We start from the raw sequence: 26115 nt of genomic DNA, 5'->3' as shown, positions 1-26115 counted from the left end.
GGATAGGGTAGGGTGAGTGTGCAGGGGAGGATAGGGTAGGGTGAGTGTGCAGGGGAGGATAGGGTAGGGTGAGTGTGCAGGGGAGGATCAGGCTGCATGAGTGGGCAGGGGAGGATCAGGCTGCATGAGTGTGCAGGGGAGGATCAGGCTGAGTGAGTGGGCAGGGGAGGATCAGGCTGAGTGAGTGGGCAGGGGAGGATCAGGCTGAGTGAGTGTGCAGGGGAGGATCAGGCTGAGTGAGTGGGCAGACACCAAGATGAAAACTTGTCACAATACTGCTCTTGTCCACCTCCCCGTAACAACATGTATATGTGAGGAGCCCACAGTTTACACTACGCTCTCGGTGGCCAGGGGCATTCCACTCTCCCCATCACTTCCCTGAGGCAATGCTTATTTTTCGTTAACCATTTAAGAAAATATTCAGGAGCTGTCTGCTCAGAACTCAGTACAGCTAAGGCACAGTGCCCCTCACATATATAACCCCCAGTCTTTAAATAGCACTGAGGCTTGGACATTGTTATCCACAGGTGTCCATAACTGGTCTCAGGACAGGGAAGTAGAATTCTTGAGACTGTGAGCTAGCATGTGACCGATCCCAGATCTGAGCCAATTATACAGGTCTCCCCAGAATCACCATTTCTATGATGTGCATGACTTCATGGCTCTCACAGAATGGAGGGACTGGGTTGGACCATTGTGTGCTCATTTTCAATTCTCAAGACCTTCCTTTGAAGTTGAGCTATGTAGAATTTTTCATTTTATAGACTCCACAACTATTTCTCTTCTACCTGAAAAATTCCAAATTTAATCCAAATTTATTAAAGTTTAGTTTCTGTTTCCTTTGTCAGACATCTCCATTGATTGACAAGTACTCAAGTGTTGCCTTGCTTCTGGGTGTGAAGAACAGTTTGTTCCTAGTGGTAGGGTGCGATGACATGTTTGTCATTCATGTGTGTATCATTGTTCATGTGGTATATGCGTAGTATGTATGTGTAATGTGTATGTGATGAGGTATAGGTATGGTGTGTGTGTGTGTGATGTGTGTCTATGGTATATGTGTAGTATATATGTGTAATATGTATATGTGATGGAGTATATGTGGTATGTGATGTGTGTCTGTGGTATATGTGTAGTATGTATGTGTAATGTGTATATATTGCATTATAGGTGTGTGTGTGATATGTGTTTGTGGCATGTGTGTAGTATATACATGTGATATATGCATGTATTGGCATGTGTGGAGTATGATCTATATATGAGTTGATATGTGTATATGGTGGTGGTAGAGTTGTGTGTGCACATGTTTCTCTGTGAGTGGTGGTGTGTCTGCATGTTTCTGAATGTGTGATGGTTGTATGTACATGTGTGAATGTATGTCTGTGGGTATGAGTGTATGGGAGTATGTTAGGGCATGTACATGCAGTGGGTATGGGGTGCATGGTGGAGCATTTTCCACTGAATTTTCTTGGATAGCTCTCATGAACCCTGAGATCCTCTCATAGTCTGGCAAGACATTCTCTCTTGGCTGCACATATAGCCCACAGCCTGGATCTCAGGGCTGGCGCTCCAGGGAGCATCCAGGAGACCCTAGAGAAGAGGAAGGAGAGTGGAGGATGGGGGCCTTTGGCCCCTGTATCTACAGCTCTTCATGCCCAGTCCTGCCAGCTCTCAGAGTAGGACCAATGAGTCAGTCTGCACTGCCAGCTCTCAGAGTAGGACCAATGTGTCGGTCTGCACTGCCAGCTCTCAGAGTAGGACCAATGTGTCGGTCTGCACTCAGTAAGCTTGGTACTGAAACTGGATGCTGACTGCTCCAACTACTTGGGGATTTTAACAGCAAGGAAATGGAATACAGTATGAACTTTAGATCCTCTAAAGCCAGTTTGATGGGCCGTTGGTGTCCTAAAAATAACACCTGCACGAGGGAGAGCTGACATGTGCAGAGAGGAATCTTCAGAGGGCTCTTCTCACCTTCCTTGAACTAGCCTGAGAAAGCAAGCTGGTAGGCCCTGTCCTGTGAGAAGGTGCTGTTCTCCACCCCACCCTTCCCTTTTGTATAGGACACATGAGGTGCATATCAAATAGAACCATGGAGGTAGGGGATCATGCGGTGATGGTTCCTTAGCAAATCTGTGCTTCCCAACTGGTCTTTCCTGGTCATAGCTTAGATTCAGAACAGACTTTTAAAGCTGTCAGCTGTGGCTTACCCTAGTCCAAGAGTCCTGCCATTCAGACCATTGCCTGGTCCTTCTCTGTTCCTTCCTCTCTGGCCCTGCTTTGTCCTCTGGTGCTCCTGGAAACCTGCTGTGTACCACAGCAATTTTGGACCTCACTGGAAGCTTAGCTGTCCCTCTCCCCTGGGAATTCCACATGGGTGCATGCATTGCTGGCATTGATGACTTTTGTTAGATTTCTGAGGCAGCTTAAAGAGACATAAGGAAGCAAGACAACAGCCCGACCTCAACAGATGGGGCTGCTTGTTTCAGAGCCGTGAGGGGCAGAGCCTCTCTCAGGGGAGAGGGAAGGGGATGTTTGGAGTATATGGAGGTTTGGGGACTAGGGATTTAAAGGCAACTGCTGGGGTTAGGTCAAGCCTGCACTCTCTCCCTCGCTGACTTGTTTGTTCCGACCAGTCCATTTTACCTTTAGAAACTGTCTTGCCCTGGCTATCAGGCAATGGATGGTTGAGTTGGGAATGTTAGTGATGGGAGGGGCTGGAGTTTCAACATGGGGGCAAGAAAGTTCAGCAAGTCTCGCGGCGGGGTTTCTCAACCTTCATAATAGTGTGACCCTTTAATGCAGTTCCTCATGTTGTGGTGACCCCCAACCTTAAAAATATTTTTATTGTTACTTCATGTCTTAGGGTTTTACTGCTGTGAACAGACACCATGACCAAAGAAAGTCTTATAAAGGACAGCATTTAATTGGAACTGGCTTACAGGTTCAGAGGTTCAGTTCATTATCATCAAGGCAGGAACATGGTAACATTCAGGTAGGCATGGTGCAGGAGGAGATGAGAGTTCTACATCTTCATCTGAAGGCTGCTAGCAGAGTACTGGCTTCCAGGCAGCTAGGATGAGGATCTTAAACACACACCCAGAGAGAAACACCTACTCCAACAAGGCCACACCTACTCCAACAGGGCCACACCCTCTAATAGTGCCATTCCCTGGGCCTATTCTGACTTAAAAAAAAAAAAAAAATCAAACAAACAGAAAAACACCAAACCAAGCAACCAACTGAACAAAAAGCTTACCTGCACAGCTTATATAGGGTCCTCTCAGCTTTTTACCTTTTTATTCAGATGAAAATTATCACTCAATGAATAAACAACAACAACAACTAGCAGCAGCTACAAACAGGCTCTCAAGCTCGCTCTCATCCTGCACTCAGATACTACAAAGCAGAGCTTGAGTTTAAGACCTTTGACAGCAAGTGTGTTTGGGGTTAATGTTCCACAGGCCAAATGCTTAGAGCTTTTATCACACCCCAAAGACTACAACTACAGCGTCCTTCACACCCCTGTTAGCAAGGGCTTCCCAGATACCCCACTGCTGAGGCTGGGGTATTTGCGAACCTAGAGGGGCTGCTGCAGTCACCGGATAGCCAGCATCATCAGACAGTTTAAACATCGAAATCGTAAAAATGGAACCAGATGGACTGGTGAGAATTACGCTTCGTGTCTCGGCTTTGTGTATTTGTTTTTTTTCCTGCCATATGTTGCTGTTGGGAGCCTCGTTGCTAGTCCTTGAAACATGGTAGACGGGTAGTAAATGTCCTTATAAGTGATAAAATAGGAGGTGGGGGGAAGGGATTGGGAGAGGATTGCCTTGTGTTGTGTGAATAAATGTTTCTGTTCTAGTCTTCAGTTATTTGTTTTCCTGATTAGCTTATTTTTCAGAGAGAGTCTCGCTGTGTAGCCCAGGCTGGCCTGTAGCTGCGTGTAGCTGCGGCTGGCCCCTGAGTTGCATCAATTCTTCTGCCTCTGCCTCTATTTTCAGGAGGACTAATTTGGCTCCCTAGTGCTTTTCAAGGTGACCACGTGTGTCACGGTGTTGGTGTGCACGGCCCATTTGTGTACACACACGGGCAGTGATTGTTAGTGAGATTTGAGTTTCCCATCTTACAAAGCTGAGCAAAAGCATCGGCAACCAGGACCTCTGGCAAGCCTGCTGATGGGCGGTGATGTGTCCTTGTCATTTACAAAGTTCATCGTTGAGAATGACAACAGCAGTCACAGCTGAAAACGTGGCCACGTGTCACATAAGTGTCTGGTTTTTATGATTGGTGGCATCCCTGACTATCTCGGGCTACAGTTTGGATGGACCCGACTGGCGATGTCATGATTCCCAATTCCTCCACAGAGCTCCCCACAGTGTGGTTGGTTATAACAATGGACCCAGTGTAATTCCCCTAGTATATAGTTAACACAGCACCACATAGGAGAACCACATCTTTTGTCCATGCCCAAGCACTTCAAGGAGCATATTCTTAGTCAGACGTGTAGATGTTAAGTCAAAAGGTTTTGGAAACACTAATTAGCATTAAATGAGATGGGGCTGTCTGGAGGTGCACGAAGTTGCTGCTTCCAGATCTATCCACACTGACGAGTAGCTAATCACTGATCTCTAAGGGGAAACCCCAAGTTAAGCATCTTTACCAGTTGAAGGATCAGTGTTTAACGATGCTAGCATATGGTGTTGTTTCATAAAGTCTTGATTAGATTCCTTCCGATGGGAAACACTTGTATTAGTTCTCCAGTTTAAGGACTTGGGAATGTTCTGGTCTTCCTTACAGCTATTCATGTCTATATACGCAAGCAATGTAAGGCTTCCCAAGGCAGAAGAAAACCTTTAGCCTTTTCTAGGATGAATGCTCATTTTCCTTCATTCTGTCTATGAAAGCCAGCCATTTCTGGGTTGCTTGATTCCTGGTACCTTGGACTTCGAATAAAATAACAGGGTGTGGTCAGAAATCAAAGCCCTGGGCTGTCTTCCGGTTTGTTCACATACTGTCAGCATGACTTCTCTGGCCACAGAGATGTCTTTTTATGGAGATATTTTGTTGTAATTTCAGAAGGTGGTTGCTAGTTTTCTTGGCTCCACAGTACACACATCTGGAATGTGTTCCTATGAAGATGTTGGCTGGAAGCAGTGTCTTGTGGCCTGGAATTGCCTCTGACGGAAAGAGGGACCACAGAGCACAGCCTCATTCGTGGGTCTGCCCAGCACCTTCTGTGGGAGGCCTGAGGACGGAAGTCACTGCGGCTCAGACGACCCAGCCCAGAATTCATACATCTCATCCTCGCGGAATTATTTTCAGAATGCCATTTTGTTCATTTGGTTCTGTTCTCAATTTCTGCTGTGGCAGTTTCAGCTCAGAAACGATTTAACAAGCCTGACTCTGGGATTTCCGACAGGTTCTATAAGTATTCTATCTGACTTAAAGTGATTTAGGGACATATCCCACACTACTGACACCACCTCATCTCAGAGAGGACAGACCACAGGTGACCCTCTGCTGATTGTGGCACAGCACTTGCCTCTGGTCTCTGGGACCGGAACTTCATAAATGACACCAGCCATCTGCTAGCACCTGAGGTGTGCCTGTACAGGAGTCTGCTGCTCTTCAGTAGATACGATTGTCTTAGCTGAAAACTAGCCATCTAACCAAGATAGAATTTTTTTCACTTTCTTGGAAATTATGGAGTCTGTTTTCCATAGTAGTGTACGTACATGCTTTGGGCTGACTTTCCCATGTTTAGTCACAGTGATTATCAGTGCAAACGTTAGGATTTGGAGGCAGTTGATCTTCTCCCTCCTCTTCTCAGTATCTTAGACAAAATATTTACTTCTGTGAGGAAGCAAGATCAAAAATGACCGAGGCAAACTTCAAATTCTGTATCTCCACGTCTGGTGTCAAAGTGCTCTTCTCATTTCCAGCTCCTTTCAGCTTTGTTGACTGCAAACAGTTCTTTCTCCTGGTCTGGTTCCACACCATTAGCAGCTTTCCTTGGCAGGCATCCGATGACTCCATCTCCATCATCTTGGGGTCTCCAAGGCAATCCAGTCTTCACCTTCACAGCTTCACACAATGGTCTTTCTAGGCCTCCATGCAGGGGCATCTATGCCACACACCTGTCCTCAGTGGCTTTCCTTAGCATGGAGGGAGGTTCCACACCCCTTTCTTCTATCCTTGATTCTAAAGCCAGAACTATGTGACCAAAGCTGCCGAGTTCTGCTGCTTGCTGGGGCTGGAACCTGGCTTTTCACTCAGTCACACCTTCACCAGCTTTCTGGTTTTGATAGTTTCCTTCATTGTTTAAGTGTGACTGTCCTGGAACTCACTCTGTAGCTTGGGCTGGCCTTAAAATCAGAGATTTTCCTGCCTATGCCTTCTGAATGCTGGGATTAAAGACATGTACCATCATACCTGACCCTAAGCTTTTCTTTAATTGCTTTTCCCAGTTGGAAGCATAGCTGGGTGGGGTCCTTCCCCAAGGTCACCACTCCATTTATCCACTTTTTCTTTAGTCTGTTTATCTCCTTGAACCAAGACTTAGCTCCATTCCACTTCCTGGTGCCCCCATTCTTCTCAAACTGTACATTCTGAATTTCTCCTTGCTCAGCCTGCTCCTCTTCATTATAGATTTCCGTATGAGTGAACACTAATAACCATACAACGGAGTCAATACTAGGCTTTTAAAATTTTCCTCTGCCGGTGCAACCAATCCCAAACTCTTCAACCCAGCCTCAAACAGGCTTTCCGGACAATGGCAAAAATCAGCCACAGTTTTTGTCCAAATATCACAAGAACAATCTCTAGTTCAATCACATATTGATATTCTTACTGCCTGAAATTTTTTGAGCCAGATTCCCACGGTTCAAATCGCGCTCAGGACTACTGTACCTCACATTCCCACTAGGATGGCCCACAACATCCCACTTTAAGCATTCAGCTGCTCTTCTAATCCGAAGTACCAGAGTCCACATTCCTCCAAACAAAAGCGTGGTCAGGCCTATTACAGCAATATCCCACTCCTGATACTTCAGTTTCAGGGGTTGATTACTGTGAAGAGACACCATGACCAAAGCAGCTCTTTTAAAGCAAAACATTTAAATAGAGCTGGCTTTCAGCTTCGGAGGTTCAGTCCATTATCATCATGGTGGGAAGCATGGTGGCACGTGTGCAGGCAGACAGTGCTGGAAAAGCTGAGAGTTCTACATCTTGATCTGTAGGCACCAGGGAGACTGTGTGTCATACTGGCAAACTTTAAATGTAGGAGACATCAAAGTCTGCTCCCCCACGGTGACACACTGCTTCCACCAAGGCCACACCTACTCCAAGGCCACACCTCCTAATAGAGCCACTCCTTGTGGGCCAAGCATATTCAAATTCATGAGTCTGTGGGGACCATTCCTATTCAAACCACCACAGGTAATTTTTGAAAAGATTTATTTGTGTGTGTGTGTGTGTGTGTGTGTGTGTGTGTGTGTGTGTGTGTCTTGCACTGTGTGTGATTGTGTATGTGTCTTACAGAGCCTGCTGGAATTGGCTTCCCTTGTGTGAAGTCTTCCGTAGCACCTCACTATAAACTGGTGGATGGTGAGTTGCTGGTTACTTTTCTCATCACTTTGACAAAACACTGGGCAAAAGGTGATTAAGGATGGGATTAAGGATGGGTGATTAAGGTTTATTTCTTTCACTCTGAGGGTGCAGCCTGTCTTGGCAGGGCAGCTATGGTATTCGAGTGTGAGGCATCCCATTACAGGCAAGAAGCAAAGAGAGATGAACACGCATTTTCCTGTTTATTAATTCTGAGACTGCAATCCATAAGATAGTGGTGCTCCCATGGGGAGGAGGCCATGTCCTCCTTTCTCAGTTAAACTTTCTGGAGTTAAACTCTCCAGAGTACTCCCTGAGGTGCGTTGCCATGGTGATTCTAAATCCCATCAAGTGGACAGCCAGGAAGCTTCTGCCTTCTTCAAGTAGGATAGTGCCGAAGGAGTAGGCTTCCCAGGAGCATGGAGTCTGCAAAGGGAAGGCAGGCCTTGCCCTTAAGCAAACAGGAAGATGTAGAAAACATATCTTCATTTGGTTTAAAATAGCATCAGAGGAACCCAGAAGCTTCCATTGAAAAGACAGGATTCAGAAGCCATTGCCAATGCTGTTGAAGCTGAGTCCCCAGCGAGCAGCCAGGGTGATTGAACTGTTATTATGATGGGTTGATATGGAAGGGAAGACAGGGCCAAGAGAGAAGGGGTGCTTCAGTTTCCTGTGCCAGTGCAACCTAAGAGAGAGAGGGAAGGAGTCTAACAGGAAGCTTAGGCATGCAAGGTGGGGCTGGAGGAGGCGTGGTCACCAGGCCCGAGTGTGCAACAGAGGAAGAGCAGCAGATGGGAAGAGGAAAGCTTGGCAGGGAGCCCAGCACATGACCCCGGGCAAACGCTTAGGGACTGGAGACAGAATAACCAAAGAACACAGAGTGAGCGAGAGACAGAATGGCTGGAGCACTGTGTCACGGCACCGGGGAGGGTGTGTGGGATCGGGAGCCGGGCACGTGGAAAGCATGGGGAAGGGCGGGGTCACCAGACATGCCTGGGTTTGAGGACAGAGGACTGAACCCCTTGCTTGTCCCCTGTGAGCTGCAGTCAGTCATTCAAGCTGGGGTTCCCTCCCTGGAATCTGGGGTACCTCCTCAGGAGCAGGGCTAATGCAAGCAAGAGTTATATATACCTTTTAAAGTAGTCTCTAGTTAGCACAGAAAATAATGGGTCTCATATGACATCTTATATGCATTTATTATTATATTTTGTTCATATTCCCACATAGTATGCCCCTTCCTACTGTCTCCTCTCCCTCCCAACATAGCCTCATCTTCATGTTACACATATGCACATGCATGTATATGTATGATATATGCATATATTTGATTCTAGACTCCATATGTAAGAGAAACATGGTATTTTTTTCCCCTCCTTCACATCCCTACCCCCATCTCTTCCTCCTCCTAGTAGTAAAGTGCGGAAGGCAAGATCTTTTAAAAATCGATTTCTAAAGAAATAGGCTGTCCTTTGTTCACTCTCTTCTCAATAAAGTCCAGAGTCTCAGAGTCTGAATGTAATTCACTGTATTTTACCCGGTTTAATTGTTTGAGCCGCGCCTGTGTGCCCAGGTCTCACTTCTCTGTGGTTAGTCTCTCTAAGGCCGCATTCAACTCCTAGGGTGTCTGTTATCTTTTCAAGGCACTACTGATATCCTGCTCAATACTAGGACGACAGCTTTTCCCACTGAGCAAACTTACATTTATCACATTGATTAGTGTCTCTGTCTGTCTGTGTGTCTGTGTGTCTCACATGCATGACACAACACATGTCTAAGAGCTTGTTCACTTCTTCTTCCGCATGCGTCCCACAGATGGAATTCAGTGGTCAAGCCTGGCTTCAAGTGCTTTTACTCCTGACACAGCTCAATGGCCTCTAAATATATGTATAAATATTTAACTAGCTTACAATATTCACATTGCATGTGCATGTCACGTGTGCATGTCACGGCACACATGTGGAATTCAGAAGACACCCTGTAGGAGTCAGGTCTTCCTTTCACCAGGTGCATCCTGAGATTGAAGTCAGGTGTTCAGGCTTGGTGGCACCCACTGTGCCAGCTCCACGGCTCTCCAGTCAGCCCATATTTAATATGTACAGCTTGATGGCTTTGGGGATAAGGGAACATCTCCACAGTGGATTCTAAGAACCTCATCATCCCTTACACTCCTTCACTTCTTATAAAAGTAGAATTTATTGTTGTTATTGGGGCACATTTACAATTTCCTCAGAAGATACTAATTTGGTACAGAATGCTCTTATGTAGTTTACACCAGATATAGATATATTTAGCATGCTGACACTCTCTGCTTTTACTTTTAAAAACGATGACGTGTCTTTACTTCTAGGGTAGCACGTTACGGAGAATCCTCCTGAATCGGTACTTCAAGGGTGATCACAGCGTTAGTGTGAACGGACCTCTGTCAGGAGCCTATGCCAAGACAGCACAAGTGGGAGGTGAGGTCTATCGTTTTATCCTGTTTCAGGGTTCTATGGCATGTCTTCAGGGCAGTGCTACATGTCTGTCTTCCTTAATTGACACCTGGAAAATATTCACTTAAAACACCAGTGAAAACCTTTGTGTGGTTTTGTGTTCATAAATCCACAAATCTGAGCATTATAGTGGATTTGCCTTGTACTTCAGATAATTTGTGGCAGTTTCTCAGTTCAAACATTACAGACAAAAGTTCGGTATTCTAAGAAGATTTATTTATTTTTATTTTATGCATGTGTGTTAGTGCCTGCATGCATGTCTGTATGCCATGTGTGTTTTGTCTCTGTGGAGGTCAGAAGAGGGCACTGTACCCTTGGGAACTGCAGTTACAAGGGTTGTGGGCCACTGTGTGGGAGCTGGGAAGCAAACCCAGGTCCTCTGCAGGAGTAGCCAGTGCTCTTAACCGCCAAGTCATCTCTGCAGCTCCTTCTGGGCTACATGAAGAGAAATATTCACCGACGTTCAGTTATCTACCTGTTGGACATCTCATTAAGATTTCCATTCTTAAAGACTTAATGTTTGTAACTGAACTTTTCTGTTATACGTTAAGAGCTTGAAAGCACTGTTTGCTATTAAAAACAATGTCTGTGATAAAGGTTGATTTGTTTGTTTGTTTGTTTTTCCCTGGCCACAGGAGGTTTCTCTGGACAGGATTCAGATAAGACGGGCATTTCAATGTCCGATATCCAGTGTTTGCTGGACAAAGAAGGAGCATCCGAACTTGTCATCGATGTCATTGTGAACACCAAAAACGACAGGATCTTTTCCGAAGGTATTTTGCTTGGCATCGCATTGTTGGAAGGAGGAAACACACAAAACCAGGTACTTTCCTGTCACCCCCGTGTTCCGGTTGTCACTGACACTTTTCAGAAGATAAGTTTTGTTTTCTGAGAATTTCATACAATGTATTCTGTTAACATTTACCCCCCTCCTTAACTCTTCACACTTCTACCCCACCTCCCTACTCTTCCTCAGCTTCCTGCCTCCCCTTCCCCCAATCCTAGTAAACTCTGGACACCAATTCATGCTACCCAGATACTCCTGGGTGCAGAGCCATCTGCTGGACCACGGTTATCCTACCAGGAGTAGGTTAACCCCCTTAAAGAAAACTGATTCTCCTTGCCTCAGACCCCAGAACACATCTGTAGAGCCCCAGCCAGGGACCCCTTCCCGCTCCATGCAGGGACATTTGATGGCTTGATCGCCTGCCACAACTTCTGTGAGCACCAGTGCTGTGGTCCTGTTATGTCCAGAAGATGTGTTTTTTTTGGTGGCCTTCTCTGACCTCTGATTCTCACAGTCTTTCCTGTTTCTTACTAGCTTGTTGAAGAAACCAAGGGAAAGTGTTCTTTTAGCTTCTCCTTGTTGTCTACCCCTCCCCCAGCAACAAACAGTCCCCCTCCCCACCTCCCCGTCACATTTCTGTGAGAACTTATTTGATGCACCCCTGAAATAACAGAGCTTCCTCCACTTCCTCCAGACAGAGCATCCTTGAAAACTCACCATGCACTGCAGCAAGAGCCAGTCCGCCAGGCAGTTGACATTGTCCTCACATGCACACCAAGGGTCTGACCCTGTCTTGCCAGCACAACTGTTCCTGGGGGACCTGGACCCTCTATGCCCAACAGTGTGAGCTCTGGAGATTGTTCCCAGAGAGCACTTCTGAGCTTTTTGGCTCACTGCTCAGTAACCTAAGCTTCCTACATTCTCCTAGGCCAGTGGAGGCAATGCATAGCTGCAGCTGGCTGGAAATTCCCAACCCCCTTGGCTCCCCACTCAGGGCAGGCAGAAGCCCAGTCAGATGCAGGACTGGGGCATCTTGCTTTAGCTTGTCACCACATACAGTCAATAGCAGGAGCTCTGAAGTGGGAGAGACCCGTGTGACCACAGGAGCTTTGGGAACAAAGGCCTCAGGGGCAGCAAAAAGACACCAGTATGCGCTGGCCTTGAACTAGTGTCTCTAGCAGTTGTCACATGACTGCACTTTTTCTCAGGACCACAGAGGGTCAGCCCTGGCATCAATTCATCCACTCATGGATGCTGGGCAAGCCTCACTTGTCTGGATGAAGCCAGCCAGTGCCAGGGGATCCGTAGGCCACAGTTTTGAATGCCTGCACACCACACTCCCAAGGTCCATTCCTTAGTCTTATTCGCCCTGTGGCATTGATCGCTGGGAAAGTTTTTGTCCTTCTGGAACCTCCATTACCTGGATCCCGGAGCTCTCCTCTCTCTGGCTCCCCTTGCAGCTTCCTGCCTCACCAGGGCTCCTCTCCTGATGTACTGCTTCTCCTGGAGACTGGCACTCTGCCTTCTGGTTGTCTGACCAAAACCTAAAAGCCACTCTTGGCTGTAACTGATCACCCTGACTCCCTGCTGGCCATCCCTGGATGTCAATCCTGGGTGTTTCTGCTCCTCTGACACCTCTCATCCCTAACCCTTCAATCCCTGCTTCTCAAGCCTTCCTCACAGATCCCTTTCACTGTCCCGTGAGCGTGAGCACATTTCCCAGAGTCTGTTCTCTAACATTCTCTCTGTTGCCTCCCATGACATTTTAAATAATATTTATGTTATATACCTGTTTCGAATCTCTCCGTCCAGGAGAGCCAGACCCCTGCTGGAGGCTGTGAACTTCTTCTCAATGCAGGTTCTTCAGCTATCGCTCTCATCCTGTCTGTCCCCACCTTTGCTCTCTCTCTCTCTTTGTAGTTCCCCGGGGTGTCATGCTGGTTCCCCTGCTTCTCAGTGGCTCCTCTCAGAACTGTTTTCAGCCCCTTGCCCATTGGGCAGAACTAACTGCTAGCTGCTCCACGACCTTGCTGCGGCCTGCAGATCCTCTGGGGTGTCTCTCTCATGTCACAGTGCCCCTCCAGGTGTGCCCCAGATTCCATCTAGTCAATGAAAAATCCTTGAGGGCTTGGAGCACATCTTCTCTGTGCTGCTGGTGTTTGGAAGTCTCTAGAACACAGTAACTGCTCAGTGGCAGATATGTTTATGAGAGATTGATTGATTGATTGGTCCTGATGAAGCCTTCTCGTCTAGCTGAGCATGTGGCTCCTGCTCCCTAACTGCTGAGTGGCAGATACGTTTATGAGAGATTGATTGATTGGTCCTGATGAAGCCTTCTCCTCTAGCTGAGCATGTGGCTCCTGCTCCCTGGTGAGCCTCACAGCAACGCTTTCTGGATTGGCATCTTCTCTCTGTCCCCGTGCTTTACCGTCTGCCTTATACTGTGTCTCTCCAGTTGATTTTCAACGTTTTTTAATTGTATGTGTGGAGTGATACCCTACTTTTTATTTTTGTGGTCCTTTATAGTCATCCAACACACACACACACACACACACACACACATACATACACACATGTGCGTGCACACACACACATATACACACAGAGACACATGCATACTCATACAGACACACACACATATATAAACATACACACACACACACATAGACAGACACGCACACATATAAACATACACACACACAACACACACACAAATAGTCACACACATAGATACACACACACAGACACACACACACACACACATTCTGGGCTGGTTAAACAAGCCTATAATCCCTACTACTCAGGAGGCTGACACAGAAGACCACACATTCAAACCTGAGCTACAGAGCAAGCTCAAGGCCAGTCTGATGAACTTAATGAAAGCTGGCCTCTATCATAGCTCAGTCATAAGAATGTGTGTAGGATTTCTGAGACCATGGGTTCAATCTCTTATGTACCATCAGAACAAACAAAAACAAACAAACAAAACACAACTCACACATACCCATTGAAGAGACAGCACAAATCTGCACATCACAATCTTCTCGTGGATTAACAAGACTTCATTTCCTAGCTTCCGATGTTTTGGTTTCTGATTTAGGTACATGATGCTGTCCCCAGATGACAGCTGTGTGCTGTGGCTTTAGGAAATCTAGATCAGACCAGCTGAATCTGCCTCTCCCTTTAGTGGCTCAGATGTGTCTCTCCCTGTGTCGCTTCCCTGTGTCACTTTCTGTTGCTGTGATAGATGCCATGACCAAAGCAACTCGCAGAAGGAAGAGCTCATGACTCCTGAGGGAGAGTCCATAATAGTCAGGGCAAGAAGGCATGACAGCAAGCAGCTAGAACAGGAAGCTGAGAGGTCACATCTCCATCTTCAGACAGGAAGACAGAGCAAACTAGAGTTGGGGTGAGGGGGCCCATAGACCCTCAGAGTCCCCGACCTCATGCCATCCTTTCTCCAGTAAGGCTTCAAATTCTAAAGTTCCATAACCTTACAGGCATCAGTGCTGAGCTGGGGACTGGGTGTTCAAATGTACGCATTTACAGAGGACATTTCTCAGTCATGAACTTATAGGGGACTGTGAGCCTCCATGTGGGTGCTAAAACCTGAACTCAGATCCTCTGTAAGAGCAACACGTGGGTCTTCTCCCCAGCCCTGAGCGTCATGGTCTTTGGTGAGCAGTGTTTCACTTCCCAGTGGATGAGCTGCCTAGCCACTGTTATTCTGAACCAGAGGGAATCCCTTTCTTACTATATGAGTTACTTCTTATGCCCAATGTACCTGATTAGATGAGGGCTGGTGGAGGTGGGTAGAAGAAGTCATAACTTCAAACACTAATAATGAGAAAAATGAAAGCTAGACATTGTGGTTCGCATTTGTAATCCCAGGACTCTGGAAGCTGAGCCAGGACAATCACTTTGAGGCCAACCTGGGCCATAGAGTGAGACACTCTCTCAAAAAGAAAAAGAAATAAAATAATACTTAAAGGCTTTTGAGTACTGGAAACTATTCTTACATACTCCTCAAACAACCTATGATATAAGGTGTCTTATGCCTAGATTATCAAAGGAGAAATGGGCAGATCTAATCTCCCATGGCTACTTAAGAGACAGAGCTGGGATTTATCCTCTGCTGCCTGGCTCCAGATTCTGCATCCCTAGCCACAATGAATCTGTGTAGCCCTAGGAGGGACAGTGGCTGTCCATCCTATGTGTGTGAGCCTTTGTCTTTCTCAGTGGGACAGTTACTAATTCAACATAATCTAGAACCACCTGGAAAAAGTCTCAGCGAGGATTGGTCTGGATAAAATTAGCCTGTGGATATGGCTGTGGGAGATTGTCTTGATTGTGCTGATTGAGGTGGGAGGATCTGCCCACTGTGAGTGGCACCATTCCCTAGGCAGGGGATCTGAAGCATACAAGAGTGGAGAACGCAAGCTGAGAACAAGCCTATTTTATTGGATTCATTACTGATTATGGATATTCTATGCCCAAGTCCCTCAAACTCCCGCTTCTGCGACTTTCTTGCTATGGTTAACTCTAACCTAGAACGGTGAACAAATGAGCCCCATCTCTCTCAAGCTTCTCTTGGCAGGGTGATTTATCACAGCCACTGGAAAGGAAGCTAACATACCAGTCTTTATTTCATAACTTTACCTCTGTCCTCTATTACTCCCATTTTCTCCTCCCCGACGGGCAGATTCTTCCTCTAAAACATACTTACTCTATATCCTTTGCTTTTGGCTCCTCCAGAAAGCCTCATTGTCCCCTGACACTCCTTGTTATCCATAGTGCTGTGACATCTGATTAGCCCGTGAAACACACATTTTCATCCCCTCCCCAGCACTGTTCTGCACTGTAGAGCTTGGTTTGTAGGAAGTATCATTTATATAAATAGTTCACAGCCAGTGCTGAAGCACCTGGATTATGTAATATGTGACAAATCCCTCTGCCTCACAGAATCTCATTTCTTCTTATCAATACAGTGTGCATGGTGTGAGAACACTTCACCCATCACACTGTTGGGCTGAAAGTATCCACGAAAGGGTAGGTGTGAATGGACCCCCTGACTACAAACTTTGTCTTAATAGAGCTGCAACACTCCCCAGACTTCCTCACTAACGAACATGTCACCGCCTCGCTTCACCTCCCAGCCACTCTATATTAACAAGATTAGAGGTTAATTTGTGGGACTACAGAGGTCTGTGGATGCTGCCTGTATCTCACAAGCCTTAGGCACCAGCTTGACTATTCCAGTACAGTTGCCATGGTTACTGAGGGCTTTTTTTTTTTTTTTTCATCCTGCTCCTATACTAGCCCTTTGCTTAGGAGTATCCGCTAACAGACATGATGCTGACACGGAAGGCTGTGTAAAACTCACTGTGTGTGTATGCTGCATATGTAAACATGGTGAGCTGGGCAGAGCCTCGCCTGAGTTAGTGGGCTTGGCTCCAGTGGTTCCTGAAGGAAAACATGTCAGCAACTGTCAAATTTCCCAACCTGCCTGTGTGTGGCTGGTTCCACTTAAGTAGGAAATCATGTGGGCCTTGGAATGCGTCTTACTGACTCCCAGTATGCTTACAGAAACCACCCCCTCTCCTTTACCAGAGGGCTGTCATCTTTCTTGATCTTTATTGTCTTTCTCTTATAGGTATCATTTTTATATCAATATCTTGGTGTTGATACCTTAAAATTTCTCCACCCACTTAAATTATATCTCTTCTGGAGTATATTCCTCTGCTATCTCCTATCAGCCCTTCTGGATTCTTCCATTATATTATTAAATAGACAGTGACTAGTAACCACAGCTCACTATTTCCCCATCATACCAAGGCACATATTAACACACATTTGATCTTAAATGCTTTCTGCATCATTATTGATGATAAACTAGAGTTTATTTGCAGCTGGTTTCCCCATAAACTGCATGAAAAGGATCATAATAATGAAGTAGCAAAACAACTTAATACCCATTTACCAGTGGGTTCCCATGAGTGAGGTTGTCATGGTAACACAACCTAAATTAAATTTACTATCAGTTAGACACAAGAGAAAATATCTTTCTCACCTAATAGGGAGCCATTACTTATACAGAACACTCATAAGTGAGTGGCATGTCTCACGCTGAGTTACAAACTCATGTGGGTAGGAATCTGTCCACTTTCTTTTTGTTTTGTCTCTAGCAACAATATAGTACCCAACGCATAATAGGCTTTTAATAAATGTGTTTCGGACCAATGCATGGCTTTATTGTACTATCAGACCAAAAAAATTACTTAATATGACAACTTGCTATACTATTACAATTTAAAAAATACATGTAGGAAGGATGTATCAAATAGAGTATAAAATATGCTGCATTTAAGTGGAAGGGTACTGAGTAAACTCTAGCCGTTGTTATTAATATAGTGGAAAGTATTATTGCTGCACATTAAATGGAACGAGAGGCGGAAAGCCTGTATATTTGGGGGGGAAAGCGCATCACACTGTGTGCTTTATCTGTAAGGCCTCTGTTGACTTCAGAATAAAGCACCATTTTCTCGCCCCAGGGACTGAGACTTGAGTCTCTGCTTTCTCTGCAGAATTCTTTCTACAAGCAGTTGCACGAGCAAAAAAAGTCAGAGAGATTTTTCAAAGTCCTTTATGACCGGATGAAGGCTGCTCAGAAAGAGATCAGATCCACGGTGACCGTCAACACCATAGACTTAGGGAGCAAGAAGAGAGAGGAGGACAGTGACGTCGTGGCCCTGGGCCCTCGCATGAGAGGTGAGGACCTTCCTGGGTACCCGAGGGAATGCCATGAGAGAAGGAAGAAATGAAGTAAAGAGCGTCATGTAGCTTTGCCATCGTCTCGATTCTCGGGGTTTAATTACCCCTTGGGTTTCCAGTGTGGACTTCAATCTATAGAGGATTTTGGTCATGGGGCTGACCCTAAAATGGCCCTGCAGGACCAAACTAAGTTGGAGTTTAACTGGTGTGGCAGCAACTGGCAATGTGAAAAACCTTTGAGTTCATTCTTATGTGCAGTAAAGAAAATGGTCTAAAACATTATAAGCACAGAAATTATACTCTGAGGATGGAATTTATAGTGTTTATATTTGAAATAACCAAATTATTGTCAGTTAAATACTGTAGAGATGTTATCACTTTATAGTTTATCATTTTCCCATGAGATCTGTAGGAATTCTTGAGTGTGTATGCACGTTTCTTGATACGTTCTGTTCTCTCTGTGTGTGACACATGTGTGTGAGTTCTGTAGAGGCTAGAAGATGGTGTCTAATCCCCTGCAGCTGGAGTTATAGGAAGTTATAAGCAGCCTCGCGTGGTTGCAGGGAACTGCACTTAGTCCTCTGGAAGAGCAGCAAGGGCTCTTAGCCACTAAGCTCTCTGTACTTGTTGGTTTTTGTTAATATATTGCTAGATATAATTGGGAAGATGTCCCCATAAGATTGGCCTGCAGAGAAGTCTGTGGTGCCATTGTCCTCATCAGTGACCGATGAGGGACGGCCAAGCCTACTGTGGATGGTGCCTCTGCCGGGTTATGGGTTACGTAAGAAAGTGGGCTGAGCAAGCTGATAAGCAATGCTCCTACACAACCTCTGCTTCAGTTCCTGCCTCCAGGTTCCTGCCTTGAGTTCCTGCCCTGACTCCCCTTACGGATAGATCCAAGAGTTGTAAGATAACATAAACCCTTGTCTTCCCAACTTCCTTTTGCTCACAGTGTTTTATCGAAGCAACAGAAAAGCAACTAACACATCACCTCTCCAGCCCTTTGGTACATCACTTGTACTTGTTTGTACATGTGCTGATGTGTCTTTGTGATATACTTTTATACATCAGAAAATCCTGAAATTGCTAAGTACTGAGATCTTTCCTTCTGGTCACTGTGTTATCTTCTCAGTTGTTATTAACCTTCCTTTCAGGAAACTGTTGAGCCTCTTGTTAGGTAATTTTAAAATTCTGTTGTGGAAAATTTGAATCCTTATGGTTGTTGGGTTTTTATTTTCCTTTAGTCATAAAAGGAAAAAGAATGAAAGAAAAGAAAAGAAAATTAGTTCAGAAATAGAACCACTGTTTGCCTTTCAGTGAGAGACTCATCGCTACATTTGAGAGAGGGAATGAAAGGGCAGTTAACAGAAGCGTCTTCAGCCACATCCAAAGCATACTGCGTGTACAGAAGAGAGATGGACCCGGAAATAGACACGATGTGCCCGGGACAGGAAGCAGGAAGTGCGGAGGAAAAGTCTGCGGAGGAAGTTACCATGAGCCCGGCCATCACCATCATGCGGCCCATCCTCAGGTTCCTGCAGTTATTGTGTGAGAATCACAACCGAGAGCTTCAGGTATTTTTTCTGGTGTGTGTGTGTGTGTGTGTGTGTGTGTGTGTGTGCACATGCTGAGGCCTTAGTCTCTGAGTAGCCCAATTCAAGGGAAGAAAATATGTAATTTTGAAGGGAAATCTACAGGAATCCACAAAGGCACCAAAGCCCAGTTGAGACTGAAGGAATAAACACAAGAGAAAAGCACGTATACATTAAATCCCAAACACCCAGATCTACACTGTCTTTCTGTGGTCCAGATCTCACGTCTTCCCAGCCCAGTGAGCACCATCTACTTCTCCTCCATGGTGTTTGTTCAGAGAGATCATCTTTGTCTCCTCTGCCTTTCACAGCTTTAGACTCGGGTATTTATGTCTTTCCCAATCCATAGTTGTTGAGTACAATACTAAGTATATTTGACATTTCATTAGGAACAAAGTAATATGAGAAAGTTTTAAAAATAAATGTTATATATTTTGAAATTATTCACTTTACATCCTGTCCACTGCCCCCTCCCAATAACCCTTCCCACAATCCTTTTCCCATCACCCCTACCCTTCTCCTCTGGGTCAGTGGGAACCCTCAGGTATCCCCTCACCCTGGCACCTCAAGTCCCTGTGGGGCTAAGTACCTCTTCTCAAGGAATTTTTTTATGATAGTGAAAGCTACTTAGCAAATTAACGTACTCCACATCATGATATCTCCACCATTACATTTCCTCTCGCATGGATGGACTAGGGCTGCCTTCAAAGTTTGACTACTTCTCTGGCATTTTTCTATGCCCTGCCTATGGCAGATACCATAGCAAAGGCACATGGAGAGAGCAATTGTGATTGGCCTGGCTGAGGGAGCATAGAGTGCTCACCTGAAGAGCTTGCCTCCAAGACAGACACTCACCCTTGCCAGCCAGCTTTGCCGTGCTACTGTAGCTAGCATAGCAGGCAAACAGTTTTATTAATGAATTACAGTGACCGGTGGAGGTTTCCACAGTGGATCCTGCCTGGGAATCACAATACTGTCCATGTCGATGAGATGTGGCTTGTATGGACAAGCCAGCTGCAGCTTAGATCTAGCTTCTGTAGGGTGTGCCTGCTGGCTAGTTCTCATTGATGCATCCTGACAGTGTGGGGCATAGATGAGCAAAATAGATGGAGTAATATCTGACTTTATGTTAACCATGAAAGTATGGCTCAAGCATTTCCTTACAGAACCTTTTCTTTCACAGTATCGATAAGAAGAACAAATAGCAAAAAATCAAAATAAATAAATAGATACCTGCAAATACATTAAAACAAGAACTCTCTCTCCCTCTATTTCTTTTTGAGTTCTTTCCCTAGCCTTAGTCCCCAAAGGAAGTGGACCAATAACAGGTTGATTTTTTTTTTCTAGAAAATTCTGTGCACACATAAACATTAATTTGTGCATGTTAGCATTATTTCTGTTCAGGAGAATATACATTCTATAGTGTCCGCTTTTTCGTTTAGTCGCTTTTTAACATCACTATAGTACTCATTGCTCGGCAATGTTTACCACACACATGGAAGCATTTCCTAAGAGCCATACCCATCACACTGCCAGCAGGGGTAAGGCTCCAGCTTTTGCGAGCCACTCTCTGTGCAGTGAGCAGTGAATCTCTTTAGTGTGCAGGTGCAGAGATTGAGGACTGTTTGCAGACATGCTTGAGAGGGCTTTCCTGTTGCTCCTCCCACAATCCTACCCCGACTGCACCGGGTCAGGCAGGCTTGTCACGGATGTTTCACATGGAAGTAGGACTCCGCCTCCATGAACATTCTGTTTCCCTTTTCCTTTCTTCTTCTCACACTTGTTTCTGCCCTCTGTAGATTTCCAACAAGGACAGTGGGGTGGTGTTTAGTGTGACTTGTTTGGCTGAATACTTTTGCTAGGTCCCGAGGGGAGGGGCTTCTCTACTTTAAGAGGACCTTAATCCATCAACACTTAAACATTTAATTTTAAATTATTTTAAAGTTATCTTGAAAAATAATGAGTCTCATTATGACATTTTCATGCACATCATTATGCTTAGTCATAGTCACACCTATTATGCCCCTCATTACTTCTCTCTTCTGCTGGTCACCTTCCTGCCCCCAAGTTGTCCCACTGTCTTATAAAGACCAATTGAATTCTATACTGGCAAGGAATCTCTCTCTCTCTCTCTCTCTCTCTCTCTCTCTCTCTCTCTCTCTCTCATACACAAGGACACACACAGACACACACACAGAGATAGACACACAGACAGACAGGGAGACAGACAGACACACAGAGAGAGACAGTCTTGTGCACACATACACAAACACACACACACACAAAGAAGATGAACATGACCAGTTCCCCCCTTTTCCCTGTGTATTGCTTTCAGTCCTTCAGCTGTATTTTATTTCACCTTGCAGAACTTCTTGAGGAACCAGAACAACAAAACAAACTACAACCTTGTCTGTGAAACGCTTCAGTTCCTGGACTGCATCTGTGGAAGTACCACAGGGGGCCTAGGCCTGCTGGGGCTCTACATCAACGAGAAGAACGTAGCTCTGGTCAACCAGACTCTGGAGAGCTTGACCGAGTACTGCCAAGGCCCATGCCACGAGAATCAGGTAACCAGAGAGTAGCGTTTCCTGAAATGTGACTCAGGAGCAGCGTCCCAGGCGAGGCACGGAGCCCACCTCACATGCTGGTGAAGCCTCATTGCTTGCTCTGCTTGGTATAGCAGCTTTTCTCACAGAACATACAAAGGCTGAGGTGTAGACTAGCACATAGTTGGCTACATTTTAAATTGCATTATAAGAGCAAATTCCTGTGAAAAAATTTAAGATAAAAAAGTTACTGAAAGAAGGGTAAGATTGTATTTCTTCCCAATGTTGAGTTTTTCTCTGTATCTCCAGATGTGTGGAGTTAACTTGCTGTGGCTTTGGCTCCAATGCATGTTGTGGGGTATAATATCCGCGTTACACATATGCTTGGCTAGCTTATGAAGTGGGTCTCATGGCTGTCATCTTGCTGATAAATGACTTGAGACTCAGAGATCAGCTCAGAGATGGCAGCACTCTGAGACACTGCAAAGACAGAGAAAAGCTACAGACTTTCTGAGCCCAAGCCATGTGCCATTTTGATTTTGGTGCACATGCACATGTGAGAGACCCAGCATTCATCCTGGTTCTCAGAATGTTTTGCTTTGCTCTAAGGACACACTGTGGGAGACGACAGGACAGAAGATGTAGGGAAGAAAAGGGAGCAATGTCATCTGGCATCTTGTAATGTTTCTTACCAGTGTTTAGTATTCACAAGACACCCTGGATCAGGCAAGGTTCAGGGGCTGGGAGGTTCCAGGTCAAACACTTCTGGACATAAAATTTAAAGATGTGATTGATAACAAACATCAATAGTTGTTCTAGAATGAAAATGTGAAAAAGCCAGCTTTTCTATTGCAGATTATATAACTGTCTACACACATACACACACACACACACACACACAGTGTCTGTGTACACACATACACATATACACATGATATACATACATCTGTGTGTCCATTTGATGCAACCACATTGACAGTTATCATAATGGTATTGTTTTCTTCTCCGTGTTTATGACAGTGAAAGAGTTTGTACACGTTTTCCCTTTAATTTCAAGATTGTATTTTAGTTTCCAACAATGATAAAGGTATCCCTGACTGGTGATTTAAAGCCAAGATAAAGTGCACAAATTCAGAGGTCAGGTTGGATGATAAAATTCTGTCTCCAAAATAGAAAATATACATGTACATATTTCTTTCATAATTTACCATTTTGTGAAAATCTGCCTGAACCTCCCCTACTTTGTGGTGGAAATGAGTTTCAAAAGTCCTGAATCCAAGTAAATTCTCCAAGGAAACACTTGTAATAAGACAGCATGCCTTGCCTGGATAACTCTCTATGCTCTGAAAATACACGGAAGGTCTTTAAGAAGGTTCTAGAAATGATTTGAAACAGATTCCCTTTGGGTTTTGCAGATGTTTTCATGAGCAGAAAAGCCTCAGGGCAATGCCAGTGCTGCACAAGAGCACACCTTTCCTCTGCCCGGATGTCCTTGTGTAAAGCAGAGATAGGAGGCCCAGGCCAAGCTGCTCTGTCGGCTGGGGCTGCCGTTTCTTGTGTGACTCATCAGGGTTTTAGATTCTCGAGCTGCTTCGGTGGCTTGGTAGCCTGGTCCCATGAATGTGGCCTTCAAGCTCCTTCCAACCAACAAAGCTCGGACTCCTGGCACACTGGACCTTCCCCCTCAGAGCAGGCATGTCGCTCTCGCCAGGCGCGTTTGTATTTTGCTCAGTCGCATCCCTCCACAAATCCTATGAGGTTTCCCACCACCTAGCATACACAGAAGCCAATGCTCTGTGTTTTGTGAAATCCATATACAAATCTCCCCTCTCCTTGTGTTCCTAGGTTGATCATACCTTAAAACTCAGATTAAAGATATCCTTTTGTAATGGTGGGTCTGCTGAGATTTAATGCCTAGAAGAGTTCTAATTTACCCACTCATCCTTGAAATTCTGCAGTTCTTCACGTCAAAGACAGGTGCTTTTTATGGTGTATTAGTATTCTGCACTGGGAGACATTTACCAATACCAGTCAATTAACAGACCCTAGCCAAAAGAAAACTAATTCAAATCTCCAACATTGTCTGTACACAGTATTAAAGTTTCAAGTCTTATTACTACTTCCAGTGTTGTGTCAAAAATAGCATGTTATTTTACATGTGTCTCCTTTTCTAGACCTGTATCGCCACTCATGAATCGAATGGGATTGATATCATCATCGCCTTGATTCTGAATGACATCAACCCTCTGGGCAAGTACAGAATGGACTTGGTGCTGCAGCTGAAGGTAGTGTGACCAGCACTTGCCATGTACACCTTCTGGTCACAGTGAATTCTAAGTTGTCAAGTGATTACACAAAACAAGATGCTACCATTGTCTCAGGTGGCAGACAGGAAAGGGGAGTGAACTCACAAGGCCGCAGTCATATGGTATGAGGTTCTATGCTAGAGATGTTGAAGCAGCCCCTAACCTGGTCAACTGTTTTGATTTCCTATTGTTTCATTACAGGCAGAGATGAAAGGGTCTGAATATACTTTATGGTAAGAGTCTTGGTGAGATCAGGGAAACAAGGCACATACCTAAACACAATAAGTACAATATATATAGGCCAGCCAATAGCCAACATCAAATTAAATGGAGAGAAACTTAAAGCAACTCCATTATTCAGGGACAAAGAAGGCTGTCCACTCTCTCCATATCTATCCAATATAGTACTTGCAGTTTTAGCAATAAGACAACTAAAGGAGGTCAAAGGGATACAAACTGGAAAGGAGGAATTCAAAGTATCGCTATTCGCAGATGATGCAATAGTTTTCAGAAACTGCTGATAACTTCAGCAGAGTGGCTGGATACAAAACAAACTCAAGAAAGATCGTTCAATTTTTATTTATTTCAGTAACACAATGTATTCAAACATATGGCAATCAGATACATCAGGCTGCATCTAAAGCAACAAATGTGTCTTGCTTCTCTTGAAATACTTTAAATATAGTCTTACACTTAATGACTAAAATGAGTATATCGTATAAATCTAAAGCTTTTGTATATATTATTGCCTGAAAAGAGAGCATCTGTGAGGCAGAACTATATCTGCTGGAAAGTTTGGAAACATTCATGAGATAGCACACTTTAAATAAATTATTTGTAACATTGATTCCTGGATTGGATGACTTAACTATCCACAATTTTGGAAATATACCTTCAACATAATATAGCACTATAAATATAACACTATGTGACATAATATAGTTTAAATGTAATATTATACAAGCTACAGTTTTAAATACACTTGAACAAGTTTCTAAGATGTCTGTCTTGTCCTCAGTTTGTTGCCTTCATTTTTGTAGCTGGTCTGTGAGTACAAAGTGCCAGGTTTGTTAAGAGGTGGGATGTGTTTTGTTTAAGTAGAATCTGCTTCCACAGATGGAAAATCCCCTGCTAACAGGAGCACTGTGCGGGGTTTTTCAGTTTAGCCAGGCTCATGTACTTTCATATTGGTTCAGATTTCAGGGGGTCATTTGCAAGATTTCTTTCTATTCTCAGAAAATATGAGAAAGAAAATTGGTTAAAAGCAACACACTGCCAATGGCATTCAGAGACCAGATGCGTTTTAAAGCCCTTTCCCATTGGCTCTGCAGGCTGTGGCTCATTAGAGGACATAGCCTGTGTGGCCAAGGTTACCTCTGAATTCTGTGGGGGTCTCCTCACACAGCTCTTAGGATTTACCATTTCCTCTAATCCCTATGCTTTAGGTTTTAAGGCATAGTGTTCTGACCCTAGATTATGAAAGTAGACTGTAGAATTTGAAATATCTGAAAAATATGAGAGTAGTACAGAAAAATAGAAAGGAATATGACTTCCTTCTCTGAAATCCTCCATGGTAGCTGTGGCACTGGTGTGGCCTGTCACCTTCATTACCTTCAGCATCATTAGACATCCTCTGAAAGACGGTATCAGGCAGTCCCGAGAGCCTTGGACAGAATGTGGAACCAAATGTAACCAGAGAATTTATACAACCTTATCCATTTAGTGCTTTGTCCACCTCCACCAAACAGTGACTCAGCTTAACTTATGTTATTCTAAAAACATGTGGCCTCTGAATCTCTTAGAAGCATCTCTAAACGGTTTCTCCCTCTTTCCATTCCTTAGTCTTATCAGGAATCTGTAGAGAGGAAGGTTTTACCTGACAGAGGACAGAAAGCTTCCGGTACAACTCTCTGGTGCCCATTCAGGGTTGAAGATTGCTTCACACCTTAAGTAACAATACTTGAGATAATGTTTATAATTAATACATTGCAATACATTGGCAGTATAAACCGCTTC

At 44.7% G+C, this 26115-nt stretch overlaps 1 protein-coding gene across 2 annotated transcripts in view; it reads left to right on the top strand.

Moving 5' to 3' along the window:
• The window catches only part of Itpr2 (inositol 1,4,5-trisphosphate receptor type 2), a 397058-nt gene that overhangs the window by 252007 nt on the left and 118936 nt on the right, over positions 1 to 26115 (top strand). For both annotated transcript variants that reach the window (XM_021191683.2, XM_029533962.1), the window contains 6 exons: positions 9953 to 10061; positions 10733 to 10920; positions 17469 to 17652; positions 18973 to 19229; positions 21614 to 21814; positions 23968 to 24078. In XM_021191683.2, coding sequence (XP_021047342.1) covers positions 9953 to 10061; positions 10733 to 10920; positions 17469 to 17652; positions 18973 to 19229; positions 21614 to 21814; positions 23968 to 24078 — 1050 coding nt within the window. The remainder of the gene's footprint in view (positions 1 to 9952; positions 10062 to 10732; positions 10921 to 17468; positions 17653 to 18972; positions 19230 to 21613; positions 21815 to 23967; positions 24079 to 26115) is intronic.

Source organism: Mus pahari, chromosome 2 (assembly GCF_900095145.1).
Source record: "Mus pahari chromosome 2, PAHARI_EIJ_v1.1, whole genome shotgun sequence".
Classification (NCBI taxonomy): domain Eukaryota; kingdom Metazoa; phylum Chordata; class Mammalia; order Rodentia; family Muridae; genus Mus; species Mus pahari.
The sequence above is the reverse complement of the archived record's forward strand: the minus strand, read 5'-3'. Positions and strand labels throughout refer to the sequence as shown.